Below are 19,979 nucleotides of genomic sequence, written 5' to 3' on the forward strand. Positions count from 1 at the left end.
CTCCTCAGACTTTAGAGGGAACAAGTTAGGTTTCTCTGTTGCCACCTGTATTTGCAGGTCCAGGCTGAGTCCAAGTCAAATCAAATCAAATCAAATCATTAGCATTTATAAAGCGCGCTACTCACCCGTGCGGGTCTCAAGGACCTAGGGACAAAGGGGGTGGTTATCGCTGCTCGAACAGCCAGGTCTTTAGGAGTCTCCGGAAAGCAGAGTGGTCCTGGGTGGTCCGGAGGCTGGTGGGGAGGGAGTTCCAGGTCTTGGCCGCCAGGAAGGAGAAAGATCTCCCACCCGCTGTGGAGCGTCAGATGCAAGGGACAGCGGCGAGTGCGAGGCCAGAGGAGCGGAGGGGGCGGGTGGGGACGTAGAAGTTGAGGCGTCTGTTGAGGTATTCCGGTCCCTTGTCGTGGAGGGCTTTGTGTGCGTGGGTGAGAAGTCGGAAGGTGATCCTTTTGCTGACTGGGAGCCAATGCAGGTGTCTCAGGTGTGCGGAGATGTGGCTGCTGCGGGGTATGTCGAGGATGAGGCGGGCCGAGGCGTTTTGAATGCGTTGTAGGCGATTTTGGAGTTTGGCTGTGGTCCCGGCGTAGAGGGTGTTGCCGTAGTCCAGGCGGCTCGTGACGAGGGCGTGAGTCACGGTTTTTCTGGTGTCGGCGGGGATCCAGCGGAAGATCTTGCGGAGCATGCGGAGGGTGAGGAAGCAGGCGGAGGACACGGCGTTGACTTGCTTGGTCATGGTGAGAAGGGGGTCCAAGATGAAGCCGAGGTTGCGGGCGTGGTCTGCGGGGGTCGGTGCGGTGCCGAGGGCCGTGGGCCACCAGGAGTCGTCCCAGGCGGACGGGGTGTTGCCGAGGATGAGGACTTCCGTTTTTTCAGAGTTCAGCTTTAGGCGGCTGAGCCTCATCCAATCTGCGACGTCCTTTATACCCTCTTGTAGGTTGGTATTGGCGCTGGCGGGGTCCTTGGTGAGGGAGAGTATAAGTTGGGTGTCATCGGCGTAGGAGGTGATGATGATGTCGTGCTTGCGTACGATGTTGGCGAGGGGGCTCATGTAGACATTGAAGAGTGTCGGGCTGAGTGATGAGCCTTGAGGTACGCCGCAGATGACCTCAGTGGGTTCTGAGCGAAACGGAGGGAGGTAGACTCTTTGGGAGCGGTTTGCGAGGAAGGAGGCGATCCAGTCCAGGGCCTGGTCTTGGATCCCGGTGGAGCAGAGGCGGGTGATTAGGGTGCGGTGACAGACGATGTCAAAGGCAGCCGAGAGGTCGAGAAGAATGAGGGCGACTGTTTCACCGTTGTCCATCAGGGTTCTGATGTCGTCTGTGACTGAGATGAGGGCGGTTTCAGTGCTGTGGTTGGTTCGGAATCCGGTCTGTGAGGGGTCGAGCAGGTTGTTGTCTTCCAGGAAGGTGGTCAGCTGTTTGTTGACGGTCTTCTCTATTACTTTGGCTGGGAAAGGGAGATGGGGCGGAAGTTTTTCAGGTCGCTCGGGTCAGCCGTAGGTTTCTTTAGTAGGGCGTTGACTTCGGCGTGTTTCCAGCATTCGGGGACGGTAGCAGAAGAAAAAGAAGAGCTGATGACGGTGTGGAGGTGCGGGGCGATGATGTCGTCGGCTTTGATAAAGATGAAGTGCGGGCAGGGGTCCGAAGGGGCGCCGGAGTGGATAGAGTTCATGATGGATTTGGTTTCTTCCGTGCTGATGTGGGTCCAGTTGTTGAGGGTGATGGTCGGGGATGCGGGTTCGGTGGTGTTTGGTTGGGTCTGGTGTCCGAAGCTGTCGTGGAGGTCGCTGATCTTGCGATGGAAGAAAGTGGCGAGGGATTCGCATAGATCCTGTGAGGGCGTGACGGCGTTGGCGCTGGGGTTGGAGAACTCCTTGACGATGCTGAAGAGTTCTCTGCTGTTGTGGCTGTTTTTGTCCAGTCTGTCGGTGAAAAAATTCCTTTTGGCAGCGCGGATCAGGTGGTGGTGTTCGCGAGTAGCGTTCTTGAGGGCGGTCATGTTGTCAGCGGTGCGGTCCTTGCGCCAGGCTTTCTCAAGTGCGCGACAAGTTTTCTTTGATTCTTTGAGGGTGTCAGAGAACCAGAGGGGTTTCTTGGTGTTGTTCTGTCGCTGCGAGCGTTTGAGGGGAGCAAGGTTGTCTGCGCAGTTGGAGATCCAGTTTGTGAGGTTGAGGGCTGAGTCGTTGGGGTCGGTGGTGAGGGTGGGTTGGTTTGGCGGCGAGTGCGGAGAAGAGTTGCTCTTCAGGGATCTTGTTCCACTGTCGGCGAGGGATGGGTTGAGTGTGGAGGTGGCGGGTCTCGCGTCGGAATGTGAAGTGGACGCAGCTGTGGTCGGTCCAATGAAGGGCGCAGGCTTGGCTGAAGAAGACGTGTTTGCTGGCGGAGAAGATAGGGTCGAGTGTGTGTCCGGCGATGTGGGTGGCAGTGTTCACCAGTTGTTTGAGGCCGAGGTTGGCGAGGTTGTCGAGCAGGGTGGTGGTGTTGGGGTCGTTGTTTTGTTCCAGATTGAAGTTGAGGTCGCCTAGGAGGATGTAGTCCGGTGAGGCGAGGGCGTGCGGGGAGATGAAGTCGGCGATGGCGTCGCTGAAAGGGGCGCGAGGTCCGGGAGGACGGTAGACGAGGGATCCTCTGAGGGTGGTCCTCGGGTCGGTGCGAATCTGAAAATGCAGGTGTTCAGCGACGAGAGGGGAGTCTTCAGTGGAGGTGGTGACGCTGATGGAGTCTTTGAAGACGATGGCGATACCTCCTCCTACTTGGTTGGTGCGGTCTTTCCTGGAGATCTTGTAGCCTTCGGGGATGGCGGTGGCGATGTCTGGAGCAGAGGAGGCGTTCATCCAGGTCTCCGTGATGAAGGTGACGTCCGGTGCTGTGGAGTCTAGGAGGTCCCAGAGTTCAACGGCGTGTTTGTGAACGGAGCGAGCGTTGACTAGGATGCACTTGAGGTGGTTGATGGCGCGTGGGCTTGTGGTCGTAGTTGTTGCGTGGTGGAAGATGCGTTTGCAGGAGTTGCAGGCGAAGGGTCCAGGGGTGCGTTTGGGGTGAGCTTGGAAGCAGGTGTTGGAGCGTCCTAGGTAGAGGACATGGAGGGTGGTGGGGTCGTAGCGGATCATCGGGGCTTGGGAGAGCTGGGGACCAGGGGTCGTGGCGCTGGGCGCCGGCCAGGCGCGGACGGGCGCAGACGGGCTTGCCTCTGGTGCGCCTCCGCCATATGAGGTAGGAGGGGGGGAGGGGTCAGCTGGGGCCGAATGGGAGCTGGGGGGCGGGGGCGTGCAGGAGGTCGCGGCGGGAAAGCGCGAGGGAGGGGGGGGACAGGTAGAGTGAGAAGAGCTGGGGGAGGGGGATTTAAGGGTGGAGGGGGGAGAGTGTTAGGAGGTTTATGAGATTAGGGAGAAAGATAGGTGTAGGGTTGTGAAGATAGGGGATGGGGGTTGTAGAGGTGGGTGAGGGTGAGAGGTAGAGTGAGGGGATAGGAAGATAGGTAATAGAGGGGGTGGCGGGAGGGGGGAGAGATAGAGAAATAGGTAGAGAGAAAAGGTAGATAGAGAAATCGATAGATAGGGAAAAAGATAGAGAGATAGGAAGATAGGAGGAGGTGGAGAGTGAGGGAGTTGGATAGTGGGATAGAGAGATGGAGAGATAGGTAGATAGGAGGAGTGAGGGAGGTAGAAAGTGAACGGGTTAGATAGGGGAGATAGAGGGGGGGGATGCGAGTGGGGGATGAGGCAGGAGCAGGAGGGCAGGCGCGGGGAGAAGAGGACGGAGGAGGCAGAAGAGCCGAAGGCAGAAGACAAGAAGAACAGAAGAACAGAAGAACAGAAGAACAGAAGAACAGAAGAACAGAAGAACAGAAGAACAGAAGAACAGAAGAACAGAAGACCGGAAGGACTGAAGACCGGAAGAGCAGAAGACCGGAAGAGCAGAAGACCGGAAGAACAGAAGAAACACAGAAGAACACAGAAGAACAGAGAGGAATACAGAAGAACACCGAGGAAGACAGAAGAACAGAGAAGAATACAGAAGAACACAGAGGAAGACAGAAGAACACAGAGGAAGAAAGAAGAACACAGAGGAAGACAGAAGAACACAGAGGAAGACAGAAGAACAGAGAAGAATACAGAAGAACACCGAGGAAGACAGAAGAAGACAGAGGAAGACAGAAGAAGACAGAGTAACACAGAAGAACACAGAAGAACACGGAGGAAGATACAAAAAACGAAGAAACAGAGTGCAGAAGACCACAGCAGAAGATGAGGAAGAAGAGAAGAGGAGAGAAGACGGGGAGAAGAGGAGTACAGAAGAAGAATACAGATGAGGAGAGAGGAGGAAGAACAGAGAAGAAGAAAAGAGGAAAAGAAGCAGGAGCAGGAGAGAGGGTGAGTAGCGCGGGGCAGAACGAGGGGCTGGGAGGTGGGGGGTACTTACTGTGGGGTGGGTCTCAGGAACTCAGGAACCTGGAGGAGCTGCAGCGGCAGGGGGAGCGACCTACCCTTGGGTCAAGGGTCGCTCCCCCTCCAGAATCAGTTTAAACCTCACTGTTCCACTGAGTTGCTCTCTGCTCCCAAGACAGTGAGGGTCTGCCTCTGACACTTTTTTCCTTCTTTGGATCCTATTTTGTACCTGTATTCTTTGTTTCTTGTTTCCTTCTCGAACCCTCTCAAAGGAAATTGAGTTGTGCATTCAATACTGTATTTTGTTGCTGCCCAGCTCCATCTTGACAGTTATTAAGGAAGGTAAAGTGAAGCGAAACGTCTGCCACCTGCACTCAGGAGGCACTTTTCCCTATTTACTCATGAAAACTGCATTCTTAAAAATGGTGCACTACTCCAAAGTCACAATTTGGGGTCGTCACCTCGATTCATTCACCTTTGCCTGAAGTGCAGATAGTGGGTATCAGAAAGTGACCATAGATTTCTGATATTCTTCACTCAATGCCTTCATTAACTACATCCCCATAGGGTAACAATATGGTTAAGGAACCTGCAAGCACATTGCATGTGTGTGTCAATTTGGTGTTGTAGGAGGCTGCCTTAATTTATGGAGTACACCTATGGTGTGGCACCCCATACTGAGTCCAGGCAACCCTTAGTGATAGTGTTTTGGTATCTAGATAACCAAAGCTCTCTAGGGGGAGCTGTGGAGAGCAGCTCAGGCTTATCTTGGAGGAGTGTAAAGCACTTACAATACCACAGTAGTCAGTAACTGTTAAACAAGGAAGTACCACATCAAATAAAGTATTCTTTATCACAATACTAATGGCCTAATTATGACTTGGCCCCGTGGGAAACAGCCCACAACATTGACACGGTTCATAACAGAGCCGAAGACAATGCTGCGGTGTGTAGGGTGTACCAGCACCCATCACTCTTAAGCGCAACGGGCCGGCCATTGGGGCCCCTGCATCCCGTCTATGCCAGCCTTTACATGGCGGTACTACCTCAATTATCTTGATTATCCAGCTGCTGTCGCGACCCTTGGACCATGTCGGTGGAACCCAATGGTGGATTCCGGATGTGACGAACCTGAAAAAGTAGGGAACACTGTCCAGACCACTCAGAGATGTCCAGGTGGTACAGGTAGGCAATGCCCATCCTCTTGGAGGTGAAGTTCCTGCAGGACGGTGAAGAAAGAAGTCCAGCTGCAGAGTCCAGAGGATGCAGGAGATCCTTCGAGTCACCCACGAGCTGTGCCACATAGGTCGCTGGATTGCAGGAGGGTCAGTGGCCCACAGGACCACCAACAAGCCTTGGCAAATGCAAATAGTTGTTGGAAGGAAGATTGTAGGTTTTTGGGGACCAGCAAGGTCTTAATGACTCAACTCTTAGAGGGGTGTCAGGGCAGGTCTTCAGCAGGATGGAAGACAGCTGGGGTCAGAGGAGCCCCCAGGAGTGACCCACTGGCAGCAGGCACAGGGAGTCACATGGAGGCCTCAGGAGCACAACAAAAAAGGAGTCCCATGTCACAGGAGCTGCAGAGTGGAAGCTGAACTTGGAGATGCAGAGTGCTGGAGGCTGGGGCTTCTTAGAGCTTGGAGATCTCTTGGGAAGAGTCAACAAGCCTTGGTAATAGCAACAGTTGCAGTGCAAAGGAGCTCCATTCCAGTGGCTGCAGCAATGGCCCTCCATCTCCCAAGTTGGTCAGAAGACAAGTTGGACCCAGACAGGTCCACAGAAGCACCACCTGTGCAGAGCCTTTCGATGTCTGTGGGACAGCAGGATCCACAAGCCAGTCGTTGTCTGAAGGTGCCTGCGAATGCGGGGAGTGACTTCTTCATTCCAAGGGAGATTCCTTTTTGCTTCTTGGATGCAGAGTCCTTGTGAGCCTAGAGAATGCACAACTATGGATGTTGCAGAAATCTTGCAGAAGCTGGAGAAACAATGTGGCAGTGGGAGACCTCCCAATTAGATACAGTCTTGTTTCACTATGGAAAGCAGACCAGCAGAGGTTATGGAGGCCAGGAGCAGAAGATATCTTGCAGAGAGTTCCTTGAAGAGACTTGCTTGACAAATCTGAGGACCCAGCCTCGCGGGAGCCTCTAAGTAACCCCAAAAGGGGGTTGGTCAATTTCTACAGTGACCCACCTCTTAGAGGGGGCAGGTACATCCTCTACCTGGCCTAACCAGTCAGATACTCCCAGAGGCCTCTGCATACCTTGTTTCCAAGATGGCAAAATCAACTGGCCACCTGGCAGAGCTCTGTGCACCTCCCTAGGAGAGGAGTTGTACGAGAGAGTGGCCACCCCCCTGTCCTTTGTGTGATTTTGTGCTAGAGCGGAAACCAGGGTGCCCTTATGAGCAGTCTGGTGGCACTGGGAGGCCACCCCACCCCAGCCCAGAGACACCTAGCTCTAAAGGAGATGAGGTCACATCTCCCTCCTACAGGAAACCCTTTGTTCTGCCTTCCCCTGCTCGAGTTAGGCTCAGCAGCAAGAGGACAGAGCAGTGTCTGGGGGTCTGCAGCAGCGCGGGCTGGCATTTAGACCCTGCAAGGCTCTTCAGGCAGATCTGGGGGATCCTCTAAGGAACCCCCAGATAACATAGTATCATGAAACTAACATTGGAATTGGTACAGTTGCATGATTCCAACATGTTTGCTATCAAACATGCCTAGTTTCAGAGAAGCTATTATGTAGTTGGACCACTCGTGTTGACCAGTGTCCAATACATACTTTAAGGTGGCTTCCAACACTTACAAAGCACAAAGAGTATATTCTGGGGCTTGTAGGGGTACCTCTGCTCATGCAGGGGTACCCTCACACTCAGGAACATGCACTGTGCCCTTTGGCTGAAGGGCCTATCAGAGGGGTGACTTACAGCGCAGACACAGTTTGCATGGGCTCTCATGGGTGGCATAATACAAGCTGCAGCCCATAGGAGACTCCTGGTGTACCAGTGGCCTACCTACCTAAGTACCGTGAACTAGGGACTTACATGGGGGCACCGGTATGCCAATTGTGGGGTGCAAAGTTACATAACAACAAAAATTAGAGGAGAGAGCACAGACACTGGGGTCCTGGTTAGCTGGATCCCAGTGTCCTACAACCTAAACACACTGACACCAGACAAGAAGTGGGGGTAACTATGTCAGAAAGATGCTACTTTCCTACAGGTGTATGTTCACTCTTGATTCTTATCAACCACATGCTGTGTTGCCGTCATTAAATGCCATCACCTCTTCAGCCTCCTGTACATCTCCCCGCACCCCAGGTGACGACAATTCACTCAAGGATGAGCCACATCCTCCCTGAATAGTACCGTCTGAAACAACTACAAATATATGTTGAATGATTTGATCTTGAAAAATGAACCTATGACATTGATGACATGAGCAAGTAATGCTTGGAGCTTTTATGGAGCTCAGTATGGCATAGGCAGCCGTTATCAAATACTATCAATACATCACACAATAATGTATTCATTTATAAATCGTTATGTTCTCATAGTAAAGCAAAGACACAAAAATAAAAAACATCTAGAGGCATTGAAGAGGGTGTGGATTATCAAGGAATTTACATGAAACGCAATTACAAAAGAGATAATCACTTAACATAAAAATACAAGTGTAATCATAAATAATTTTACTATATGTTGCGATCTTTCAAGATCAAGAAAAATAAACAGAAAACACAAACCAACGTACCCAGAAGGAAAGCACTGACTTGCTGTTAGGACCCAGCTCTCTTTGACCAAGGACCCTCCACATTTGTGCTGATTTCTGGAAAAAATACCGAGATTTGTGTGTCACTGCATGCCTACTCTAAATAGGTTGCATTCATAAAGAGCAGTTTTCAACAATACCCAGCAATCAAATGCAGTGTTTTACATTTCATGTTTGGACCATGTTGAATGCTGGTAAATCAGACACTTCTTAAAAGGCACAATTTTGGATCACAAAATTTATTTTTGTTTTGGCACACCATCTACAGGGCTTTTAAATTCAATTTTTAGGGGAGAGCGCAAATCACTCCGCCCCCTGCTGTAATCTCTCTTTGGGCTTCTAACCACGCCCATGTCACATCAGTCACTTTTATTGGTTTGTGGGCTTGCCTTTTAAAATCGTCTTGCTTTTATTAGTGAAAGGAATTCATACGTCATGGCTTTTCCGGTGTTTAGCCCTCCTTTAGCGCACCGACCACCTACTGAAAACATACGAGGCTCAATGTCTTCCGTCTGGTTTCTGGACTACTTTTTCTCTTTATTTTGCAGTGCAATCTCGCTGGGCAGTAGTCTAGCACATTGTAAGACATTAATCCTGTTACATAGGTAATTGCACTTTTTCTGGTTACATGGATAATTGCACTTTTTCTGGTTACATGGATAATTGCACTTTTGCCGATTGGTTTCACTGCAAGCAAACTTTTATTTCCTTTTGTGTGTCTGCTTTGCGCTGATGGTGGCCATCGGCTCGCTTATGTGAAACTTTTACTTTTCAGTTTATATGGCAAGAAAAGTCTGGTTAGGTAATTGAAACTGTTTTACTTTAAAATTTCAATTTATGTGGGAAGAAAAGTCCGGTTAGGAGTTTACAATTCTAATAGCTCTAACTCGTTTAAACTTTGTGGCCAGTATCTGCAATGACCTATGCCTCAACCAGGTGATGTACCGTGTGTGGTGGGATTGGGACAGTGCACCACTTCCTGCGTGCAGTCTTCACAGTGCAGGAATACTGATAGATCTAAATTGTCCTGAGTCAAGCAGGCAGAGCAGAGCCAAGCCTCTCCCCCACAACCCCATCAATTCACCACTGTACTGCTTCTGTGGCCTCAAAACTAGAAACCTGACCAAAGAATCATCTACAAGCCACAGAACTCGGAGGCCACCAGACGGCCCTCGCCCCAATACCTGCCACACGCAGACCGACAAAGACTGTCTGTTATTTCATTGGAAGAAATTTATTTACAACGTTGGGATTAAAAACACGCAGATAATGTCAATTAAAAATTACATCACTAAATTCATAACATTTCAATCAAAACTTCAATTAATCAAGTCATAAATCTTGCCTACACCCCGGCATCTAATGGATTCCTCTGCGTCTCAAACTTCCGTTGGACCGCACAGGTGAACTGTACCTCACATTTATCCCGGGGGCGGTTCCTCACACTTCACCCTCACTTGCCCTTGTGCTCCGGGTTCCGCCCCCTCCCCAAACACCAATCCGCTGTGGGGGTGTAACGGGCAGCCAGGAGCGGGAGCCCCATGCCCACTCCAGCGAACTGGTATCCCTAACCCCCAAGCTGGTGTGTACATCCGCAGGTTGGTTCAGTACTACAGGATCCTACCTTTGGTGTTATCCAGGGGACCCTGCCTTGAGGACCCTTTCTGTCATTCCAGGCCCCCAGCCGCATCCACAAAAAGGCTAGGGCCCTTTCTGGGGGGCACTTAAGTACCCCCCCAACAGATGCAGCGCCGGCGGCGAGACCCGGAAATGACACAGCCTGCACCGCCCCTGTAACAAGCACTTCTGCTCTCCCACCTTGCGCGGTGAGAGGGCGGAAGTGCCCATGGCCAGCCAACGCACGACGGTGCACAGGGCTTGGGCCAAGGAGGCCTGTGCTCTAAGAGCGACGTCCCCCCAATTGGGGGGGCGCTCTACCAAAAGAATCCAAGAAGTTGATGTTCCCGTGCATAGTGACAGCGCCGGTTGGCAACCCACCATACGAAGGTAACTAGCATTTTACATAAACAGCAGGTCCTTCCCGTTTGGCACCTGTAAAGAATGTGTATTATTCTTGCTCAATTTAATGTTACGCAAGTTAATGAGTGTCGAAGCTTGGTAGGCCGAGCTGACCCTACCCTCCATTAATCGATCTTGAGGCTTAGAGGCCACACATAGATGTTAGCCAAGAGCGTTTAACTTAATGAACTAATTTGCTATGTTTCTCGACCTGCTATATTCCCGCATATGCTTAAGCCGCTGGCCAATACATTTTCAGTTGCTTCATTGTCGACCAGTGCCTTCCGGATATCTACCACTCCCAATGCTATGGAAAGTGAAAGTGAAACACTGCACCACAACTACACGATTCCACACCTGGCAATGCTCACGGACGGGTTGATAGTGTGACTAAAATGCAATGAAGGTTATACCAAATCAAATTAGAAAGGTAGCTTCTCTGACAACTCTAGTGAGCGGAAAAAAGTTAAATGCTGTGTCTGTGAAGAGATTCTGCTGAATGTTACCAAATAGACGGAATTCCTAAATAACCTTTTAGAGTTGGGTGAGGGCCAGTCAGACATAATGCAGATTTCTGCTTAGATCTTATTGTAGGGGTATGTAAAATTGCGGTTTATCTCTCGCAAACATTCTGTTACACTGGCATATACTATGATTATACCTGCGGTTTGAGAAGTTTTCTAATAGTGGATTTCATGTTGTTATCTGGATTTTCGCTCCATTTATAAGTTGATGAGAAAAAATACTAAAATACGCCTGGTTTCAGAGTCGTGAGGAAAACTGCTTTAAAGTCACCTCACTAGAAAAAAACCTTTTCATTTTCAGTGTCTAATAGCATTCAGTGTGCATATACAAAAAGTGCAAAGACACAACAGCGGCAGTCAGAGGTCACTGTTTAACACAGGGAGGCTGCCACTGTGTGATGGCACACACTGGGAGGCTGCGCACTGGCCGCAACCTTGGGCAAATGCTTCTTCACTGCTGTCCCATTTTCCTTTGGCCCTGGACAACCTCCTGCTGAAACTGAACAGAAAAGCCTCCCCAAAAGAGGATCCCTTCCCAATGAGAAGTGGGCGAGTGGCGTCACAAAACACAACACTGGTAAAGCAGGAGTCCAATAAGGGTGGGTTTTTATCAGTTAGCAGTGCTTTTTTCAAAAAAGCATTGTTTAGAAATCCTAGTGATACACCTTCAGGTCCGAAGGTCTGAGGTTCATTTGTGAGCATAAGGGACACACAGGGTGTCAGGGACACAAAGGGCTCACCACAAACACTTGTAGCACTGATATTTCCCCTGGACCACACACAGAGGTGATGGTGGATATTGCTTTCTGTACAACTCTGTAGTCACCAGGGAGCCTGGTCTTTCTTTCTAGAAAGCTTATTTCTGTTGGGAGATGTTACCAACACCTCTATTGAATGAAGCCAGGTTTATTAGGTCGAGCATGCAGCGCGCAAGTGCTGCTTTTCTGACCTGTTGTCTAAAGGCCCTATTTGGGCTTTTAACAATGTCCACCTCAAGCCCATCACCATCTCTCGTTCATGGGCTTGCCCTTCAAAAATCCTTTGTTATCATTGGTAAATGCTTTACATTTGTCCCTCGGTGGGGCGGTTCGGTTACTGCCTTGGACATCGGCCCTGTTAAATGGATAATTGCACGTTTGCAAATAAGTTTGACTGCCCGCGAACTTCTTTTTCCATTCATGTGTCTCCCTCACACTCATTCTCTTGGCGGTCATCGGCTCGCTTATGTGAAACTGTTTTACTTTTCATTTTTAATTTATGTGGCAAGAAAAGCCCGGTTAGGAGTTTACAGCACTAGTAGCTGTAACTCGAGCAAATGCGAGACCCATTGCATTGCAAATGCTTGTTCCCATTGTAATCAGCCCAACGAGAATGCGTTTTATTTAAAAGAAAAGTAACAAAAACGGTTATGACTCTGTAACTAGTAGATCGGGCAGTGTCAAATGGCCGCTTCTATTCCCTCGTGCAGTCCAACTGGCCTGTGTTGTGGGAGGCGAATCAAACATCAGCGAAGCTCGGCTAATCGAACACCGTTAAGTCCTGCGCAGCCGTTTCACAGACCCAGGCTCGTTTTGTTTTCGTTGTTTTTTTTTGGCAGACATTCTGACACCGCTTCAGCTTCTCCGGAAAACAACACATTTCCACTGAAAGAGTCTTTGCTATTATTTCAGTGTGTATTATCCGTCAGACATGCACCGGTGAACTGGAAATTAGAATAATAGGCAGAACATCGAAAAATCAAGCGGCATGTCCTGTGAAACTTACTAGTTACTTACTGTGAACAACCGATTGGATCGTCCGATTGATCCGTCTTTTATCCTATCCTCATTCTCGTTTATCACATAGGTTAAACCACGAATGCACCACGCTCATTAAATGTGGCTTTGTTTACTGTATCAGTGAGGTATTTATGATGTCTTTAAACTCCTTTGCAGCACGCTTGGCCCAGCTCAGCTTCGTTTGAACAGAAGGAAGTGATCCATCAAGGCCGTCCTACAAAAGACAGGGGTCACTCGGCCCGGGGAGGAGCACCGCCTAATTTGGCGGTGCTTAAATGATTGTGCAAGTTAAGAAGTCTGCTTAAGAAAACAATCCACGCTTTAACTGAGGAGGTCTGGGCACACCGAACAGTGTGAAAGAAACAGCAATGTAATTTACAGAGCCGATGAAAGAGCAGCGACAAAACAGGCCAGATTTACTCTTGCCTTCATGGGGACATAGATCACAGCTCGTAAACCTGAGAGCGATAGCTCGTGCCTATGCAGACTGCATTATTCATTTCGTGTAGTGTCTGTCTTGTGGAATGCATCTTTTTATCGCGTGGACATGCATCTACGCATGCTCTTCTTTCTACCTCTTCAGGTTGTGTGTTTCATGAAATGCTGGGGCTCAACAAAGTTATTGGTTCAGTCTGCCTATGAAATGAAGCATAGCAACGACGGTGTGTCTTAGGAGTATCAAGAGTGTAGAGAGTCGGAGGAGTACTAGGAATGCCAGTGAGTGGAAAAACAATATTTTGAAAATAACATCCTTGAAGCCCTTCAAATCTATGTAAGCACTGAGTTACCTTTATGTTTGGGACGAAGGAGCCGGGGAAATTAACTTTGCAACGAAGATTTAGTTCCAATTTTAACCTTGGAGGAGTGATCAGCGTCCCTGCTCCAAAGTTCTGATCAGTTAATTCTTAAAAACGAAGCGGACACACTTCCAAGTTTAACTTCTTTATTCTAAGTCTAAACACCACCATGTCAGTTCACAAAATGACAGAGCTGTCACCAACATTCTAATCGAGGCGCCTAGACAATCCAAAGGAACAATCACGGGGTAGGGTTAGGAGGGATGGATGTTTAGTAAATTGGAATGGATTATATGTTCCTCGATATATAAATATGTAAACACCTTCTAATGGATGAAATTGCAACATAAAGCATTAAGACTAATTACAACAGTACTGTCACATGACATCAATTCGACAGTAGCACAGTAGACGAGGCGATGACAGTACCAATCAGGAACCAAATCCTTGGTACACTGCCAAGTTGGTAAAGACATCATTCTGAATGAAGGAAACTCTTTTAAATATCTGTTTTGGATTTAAAAATAGATAGTTGTCATTGAAAAAAATGTTATTTCTGCAGCAAAAGTCTTCCTATTAGGCTCAGCACTGTGGACGCTACCCTCTTGCTGGCCCAATATATTCAGCACAGCCGCCGCTAATGCAAATTCACCCATTCTGAGACTTGGATACCACTACTCTTCTTGAATGCTTAAAAACAAGCACTTTTAAAACCAGTAAGTTTTGCATTTGTGACCTATTGGCATTCTCAGTGGTGTCTACTCATGGTGAACATGCTTGCATCCTTGATGCTGTGCAACGAGGCTAGAATTAAAAAGAAAAAAAGTTTGATGTGGCTGTCAGAGTCATTTTATTGGCACACGCATGAGTGTGCGAGAATGGTGCAGGTACTTGTTTTTCATTTTTAGTTACTGATCCGAGTAGGATTGGTAAGTAAAAAGAAAAAAAAACATGCAAGAGGTTTTTTGTTGTTGTCATGTGATTAAAGTGATCTGTGGTGTGGTGTAAACAGAAGCAAAATGGAAGCAATTGAAGGGGCAAAGGAACACAAGGGCAAGCAGAAGGAATGCCGGTGAGGTTAGGAGGGACAAACATAAAAGCAACACAGGGAGGGTGGGGAACTGGCATGGAAGGAACATGGGGAGGGCAGAAGGGACCAATAAGAAACATTGGGGAGGTCAGTAAGGAAAGAAAAACTAAGAGGATACGGGGTTGAGGGAGTCAATGAGGAGAAGCACAGGCAACAGGAAGAGGGGGCAGGTGACAGAGAGCTACACTGGTCGACACGTACCTGAGGGAGACAGCTAAAACAGACACATACTCAAAATGTAGTGCTTGAAAAGCAAGCAATGAAAGCAGATACCAGACAAACAAATTGATGGTAAAGAGGCAATCCTCCATGGGAGAAACAAGCACAAGATTGACAAGCTAGTGCACGAATAAGCAGTGAAATGAAAGTGACAAGAGCAGTCACCTAATGCAGTGCAGACATGTTAATAAGTCTTGAAAGAAACATGCATAATTATCATAAGAAAACCCTGCCATACACAGTTTAAAACAAGCATTTACAATGCAACGGGTCTCGCGTTTGCTCATGTTAGAGCTGATCGCGTTGTAAACTCCTAACCCGACTTTTCACCTATCGGGCAAAAGTGCATTTGTGTACACAACCCGAAAAAGTGAAATTAACTATGTAAAGCGCTGGACTTCTGCCAAGCGAGATCGCGCTCGTAAATTAGAGAAAAAGAAGTCCACGAGCCCGATGGAAAACAGCGAGCCTCGCATGTTTTCTGTACTTGGTCGCTGCGCTCGAGGAGGGCTAGCCACTGGAAAAGGCATGACGTATGCTTGCCTTCGACTAATGAAAGCAAGCAGATTTTATTAGGCAAGCTCACGAACCAATAAAAAACACTGACGTGAAGTTGACAGGGCTCCGAGCCCTTTTCTAAATACAAAAGTGTCTCGCTGCAATACGCATGCGCATGCAACGCAGGCTCGACCCTAAAAATGTAGAAGGCAATACTGCACTAGAAAAATAACAATACCTTTATATCCACTATTATCATCCCGTTGTAAGTTGATAACATAAAAATGGACACAATTATGATAATATCATGTTTCCCCTCACCTGAACTGGAAAACCTAGAATGGGCTTTATTTTCCCTGCACAAATTCCTCCATGTCTCACTTTGCAAAATTTGTGCGGGAAAAGAGCTCATTATTAACTCACCAGTCACGCAGTCTGGGTACAAAATCCAGGTTGCAGGTACATTGGCATTACCTGTCTGTTTGTAATCCTTGCCCAAGTGTGTCAATCCCAAATCTGTTGTACTTCTCAGCAGCACTAATGTTATAATTGTTGCTCAATCCAATGTCCATACATGCCAGAATCAAAGTGATTATTCTTTCATAGTTCATGTCCTTCCAGAGAAATAAACAGACCAAGGTATATTAGAATCCTTCCCATCTAAAATCGCTGCCAAACAATGACCACCATGTTCATTATTTTCAAAGACAAAATGACCCTTGACCGTCATTGTAGATTCATACAACAATAACAACAACAGCCACCGAGATGCCCCCTAATCTATCTAAGGCTTGCAAGAGGAGATGGAAACGTCACTATGTGGCAACTTTCCTGAAACATGTTGAGAACTGGATGCAGCCTAGCTGGCTTTACATAAGGCGTCGTTCAAAGTTCTGTTAAGCTGGACAACTCTCCCTTTTAACTGGCCTGACTTAACAGGGCATTGACTAATATATTGTAGGTGGGTGCTGTTTAAAAACAGTGCTTCCTTCAGGCTGCAGGTAATACGACAATGGAGATTGCACTCAAGTGCTGCCAGTTACGTGGAGTGCTTACCCTATGGCTTTTCCCCACAGAATACCTTAAGACTCGCACTGGTCACATCCCTCCTAGAATCACCAGTCTTTTCAGGACTATGGAGCACAACTCATATTCAGCTTGAAGTGCCACACTCACATCAAACTGACCGAGAAAACTGAACATTGGCCTTATGGTAAAGATATTATTTTGAATTTGTGCATAAAAAGCATAAAGGTCCATAGTTTCATTCCAGTACACCTCTCTGTTATGTTTTTGCCATACCATCCATCCCAGCACAGTAGATCACTCACCCTGATTCTACCTTGAATTTTCCCTGCCAGATTTAAATTATTATGGGGAAGATCGTTTTGTGCAAACTGCTTTTCACTTTTTAATTTGTTCCCTGCACATTCAGGACTTGACAAGACATCTCTATGTAAACCTTAACATATGTGCCCTGCCCACCTCTGGATCATCAAACCACGTCTACTGCTATATTTTCAGTTACATATAGTTGGTCAGACATGTCGCCTGCCTACTGCATGACTGGTACATGGTATCCTTGATATCTCAATGGCAGCCTGTCCACCGAAATACGTCTTCCAGTACACACTTTCGGAGGAATTGATAACCCAACACTGTTTCCTATTTGGACATGAGTCAGCATAATTCTCTTTTGTATCTCTCTCTCTCCCCAAGATCCCCAAGAAGTTCACTCCAGTGAGGCTTATGGCTGCATGATGCAGAAGGTCACATACACAATGCACAAATAAATTAATGATACTAAAGAGCTTCACTTGAACACATTGTGTACCTTTTTTCCTCAGAGGAACATGAAGCACACGCGATTTATTGTTCAAATAAATAGACAGTTGTTCCAGGAACTGGAAGTTGTTCCATACAAGAATATCAATACTTACTTAATAAATTTGTAACACATCTTTACAGCAGTGTTATATACAGTTCCCCCGTAGTTACCTGTATCTTAAACTAACCATCCAGTCCGTGTTTGCTTGTGTTCTAATGCCATTCACAACTCGTGGCTGTTTTGTTGATGCACAGGTAGAGACGACATCTAAAAATAAGAATGTATAGGAAAATTTGATATATTGTGAAATGCTAGCGAAGCTGAGTACCAAAAAATAATTAAACGAGCGAATAGTCAGCATCTATCCCTTATCTAAAACTTCAGGTATTGTGTGCTTTGTGAGGATATTCGATGTAGAATGAAAAATATGATTTTCCATTAAAACATTACTACTCTAAGGTCCATACCAACTACTTTTTGTAACTGCATGTCTTTTTGGTTACTTTCATGCACTTGTGTTTGTCAAAAGGTGACAACTGTTTATTTTTTTACATTAAATCATGAATGAGGCGAATAAGCATTTCTGGCACTCTCTGCCTTAATTCAGCCCGGATCACTGCTGTGATACAAAGCTCTAAACTTCACAGAAAGAATGAGAGTAGATAGCACACCCAGGCATCGCTAAGGTATTTTCCCTCCACGAACCTCTTTTCAGTACTTATGGTACAGCAATTCATTTTGCAGTACCATTTCCTTGAGTATGTAGTGTCTGACACTCCACAGGATTCACTATCAACTCATAAGAGAAACTCATGAAGCACGTCAATGAATAATGATGTTGATGATGCTACCACTACACACGAAGCTCCCCACGGACCTCAGGCTTGGACCGGTACCGCTGGTATCGCCCCATGTTGGGCGCCAACTGAGGTACTGGGTTTTTCAGAACCGGTACTGATCCGGTAACCCAGTGGTGCCAGGGTACACCCAAAGAAAAAATGTTTACAGTGCCATTCACAACAGGGAAGGGGTCCCTAGGGGACCCCTTCCCTTTTGCGAATGGGTTACCACCCATTTCAAAAGGGTGCAGAATGTGATTGGTTTACACAAACCAATCCTGCATTGCACTGCGACTCTCAATTAGGAAGGGAACACCCCTTCCTAATAGTGACTCGCAAGCCCGTTTTGCGATTCAGTAACCAGGTTACCGAATCACAAAATGAGGTTTGTGTATTGCGATGTGCTTTTTGCATGTCGCAAACAGCTAAATTCGCTGTTTGCAACGTGCAAAAAGCTTTCTACATCTGGCCCCTGGTCACACTATCCACCTCATTTGGAGGGCTGTACTAATTATTGTGTCCCTGCAACTAAGAAGCACAAGTATGGACACTGCAAGGGTGGACTTGCAATATGTGTATCCATCACCAACACAATCGAATGCCAGGAGCAGGAAAGCAGCGAGGCTCATCTGCAAGTAGTAGACATGGCCCGTAACACTTCAAAAGGCTTTATTAGGAAATTTACAGTGGTGAATGTTTACATCCACCCCTGTGCAAAAACAAGGACAGAGCAATCCAATAAGCTGCTAGGCCTAATTTTGAGGCAAAGGGTGGAGAGCTTCAGCAACAATCTCATCATATCAGGTCTCTTCAATATGTGGCTAATGAGCCCACTTCCCACAAATGAGGTCATAGGGGTGCAAGCCACACTTTGGATGACGCCTCATGGAGAATCTCCCCACTGGCATAAAGAAGACACAAGGGGACAGATTTTAGAAGGCAATCTGGAATATTTTGGACTTAGAGCACTAAATGGCTGCATAGCCCATTGTAAAGCTCCTGGACTCTTGTATTTAACATACTCCGGGGGATCTCTTACCTCTTACACCTTTATGACTCTTCCCCTGATTTGTGGCATCACTGCTTATGACCTCGTGGACAAGTTGAAAAGTGATCACCATCCACAAGAGATAACACTGGAAATCAGTTTGGAGGTCTACATGCATGAGGTGTATCAAAAAATCACAAGATATATAATCAACCTAATACGCATTAAATGCACTGCTAGCACCCTTTCAACACTAGTGCACAGAGTTAAACAATTAGTGGCATCCACACAAGAAAAGGTTGAAAATCCCTTTACTAGCTGGGAAAGGTTTACCACAAAGACTGCAAATTAACAGCCCAAGCCAGTCTCAGGTAAAAAGAAGTGCCTTGCAATATTACCACAACTCATTGGGGCGAGGGGAACAACTTTAGGTTAAGGAGTGCTAAATGGAGGGTTAACCTACTTTGGAGAGCTCTTAAAAAATCTGAAATGGACTCTGAAACTTTTCACAATCTTTGGGATATGAGAAAACAAAAAAAAAATGGTTAAACGGTCGGCACAAAAGGACCGTTGGGACTCCTTCTGGGCAAAGTTGCTACATGACATCAGGAAAAACAACTCCACAAATGTCTGGCCGGCGTAATCAGGCCAAGCAGATACCTTCCAAATGTAGAAACCTCTGACATACTGGAGACAACTTAGTACAATTTTTTGTTTAGCCACTTTAACCCTGAGGCACCAGTGGAACAAATCAGCACCTACTGAGAAGATCGAGAGCCAGCAAATACCGTGATAACATCACACAGGGAAGGTGATCATAAATCATCTTTGTGCTCAATGGCAACATCCACCGTCCAGAGGCAAATTGCAAGGGGTCGCAGAGATGGGGCACTGGGTCCGAACAGAATTCTGCCAGCCATCTATAAGAATAAGCCACTATTCTGGGCAGCTCAATTAACACCAGTTTTTAACAGCATTATGCTGCACCACTACATCCCTTCGTCATGGCGTGGTTCGATCCTCACACCATTTTGTAACGGAGGAAACAAAGGGGACCCCGGAAACTACCTCCTGGTTGATCTGTTAGACAATAATGCTAAATATTTCATAGGAGTATTATTGGAAGAACTGCAGCACTGGGCAGATAATAACTCTGTCATACTGCCAAATCAAATTTGCTTCACTAAGTTAACAAGGACATCAGTAAACATTTTTGCACTTTCCGTGCTAACTGGCTCAACAAAAG

At 47.3% G+C, this 19,979-nt stretch overlaps 1 protein-coding gene across 3 annotated transcripts in view; it reads right to left on the bottom strand.

Moving 5' to 3' along the window:
• HGF (hepatocyte growth factor) overlaps positions 1-19,979 on the bottom strand; it is a 299,651-nt gene that overhangs the window by 36,579 nt on the left and 243,093 nt on the right. For all 3 annotated transcript variants that reach the window (XM_069228683.1, XM_069228684.1, XM_069228682.1), the window contains exons 13-14: positions 17,077-17,173; positions 8,136-8,210 (exon numbers count right to left, since the gene is read on the bottom strand). In XM_069228683.1, coding sequence (XP_069084784.1) covers positions 8,136-8,210; positions 17,077-17,173 — 172 coding nt within the window. The remainder of the gene's footprint in view (positions 1-8,135; positions 8,211-17,076; positions 17,174-19,979) is intronic.

Source organism: Pleurodeles waltl, chromosome 4_1, assembly GCF_031143425.1.
Source record: "Pleurodeles waltl isolate 20211129_DDA chromosome 4_1, aPleWal1.hap1.20221129, whole genome shotgun sequence".
Lineage (NCBI taxonomy): Eukaryota > Metazoa > Chordata > Amphibia > Caudata > Salamandridae > Pleurodeles > Pleurodeles waltl.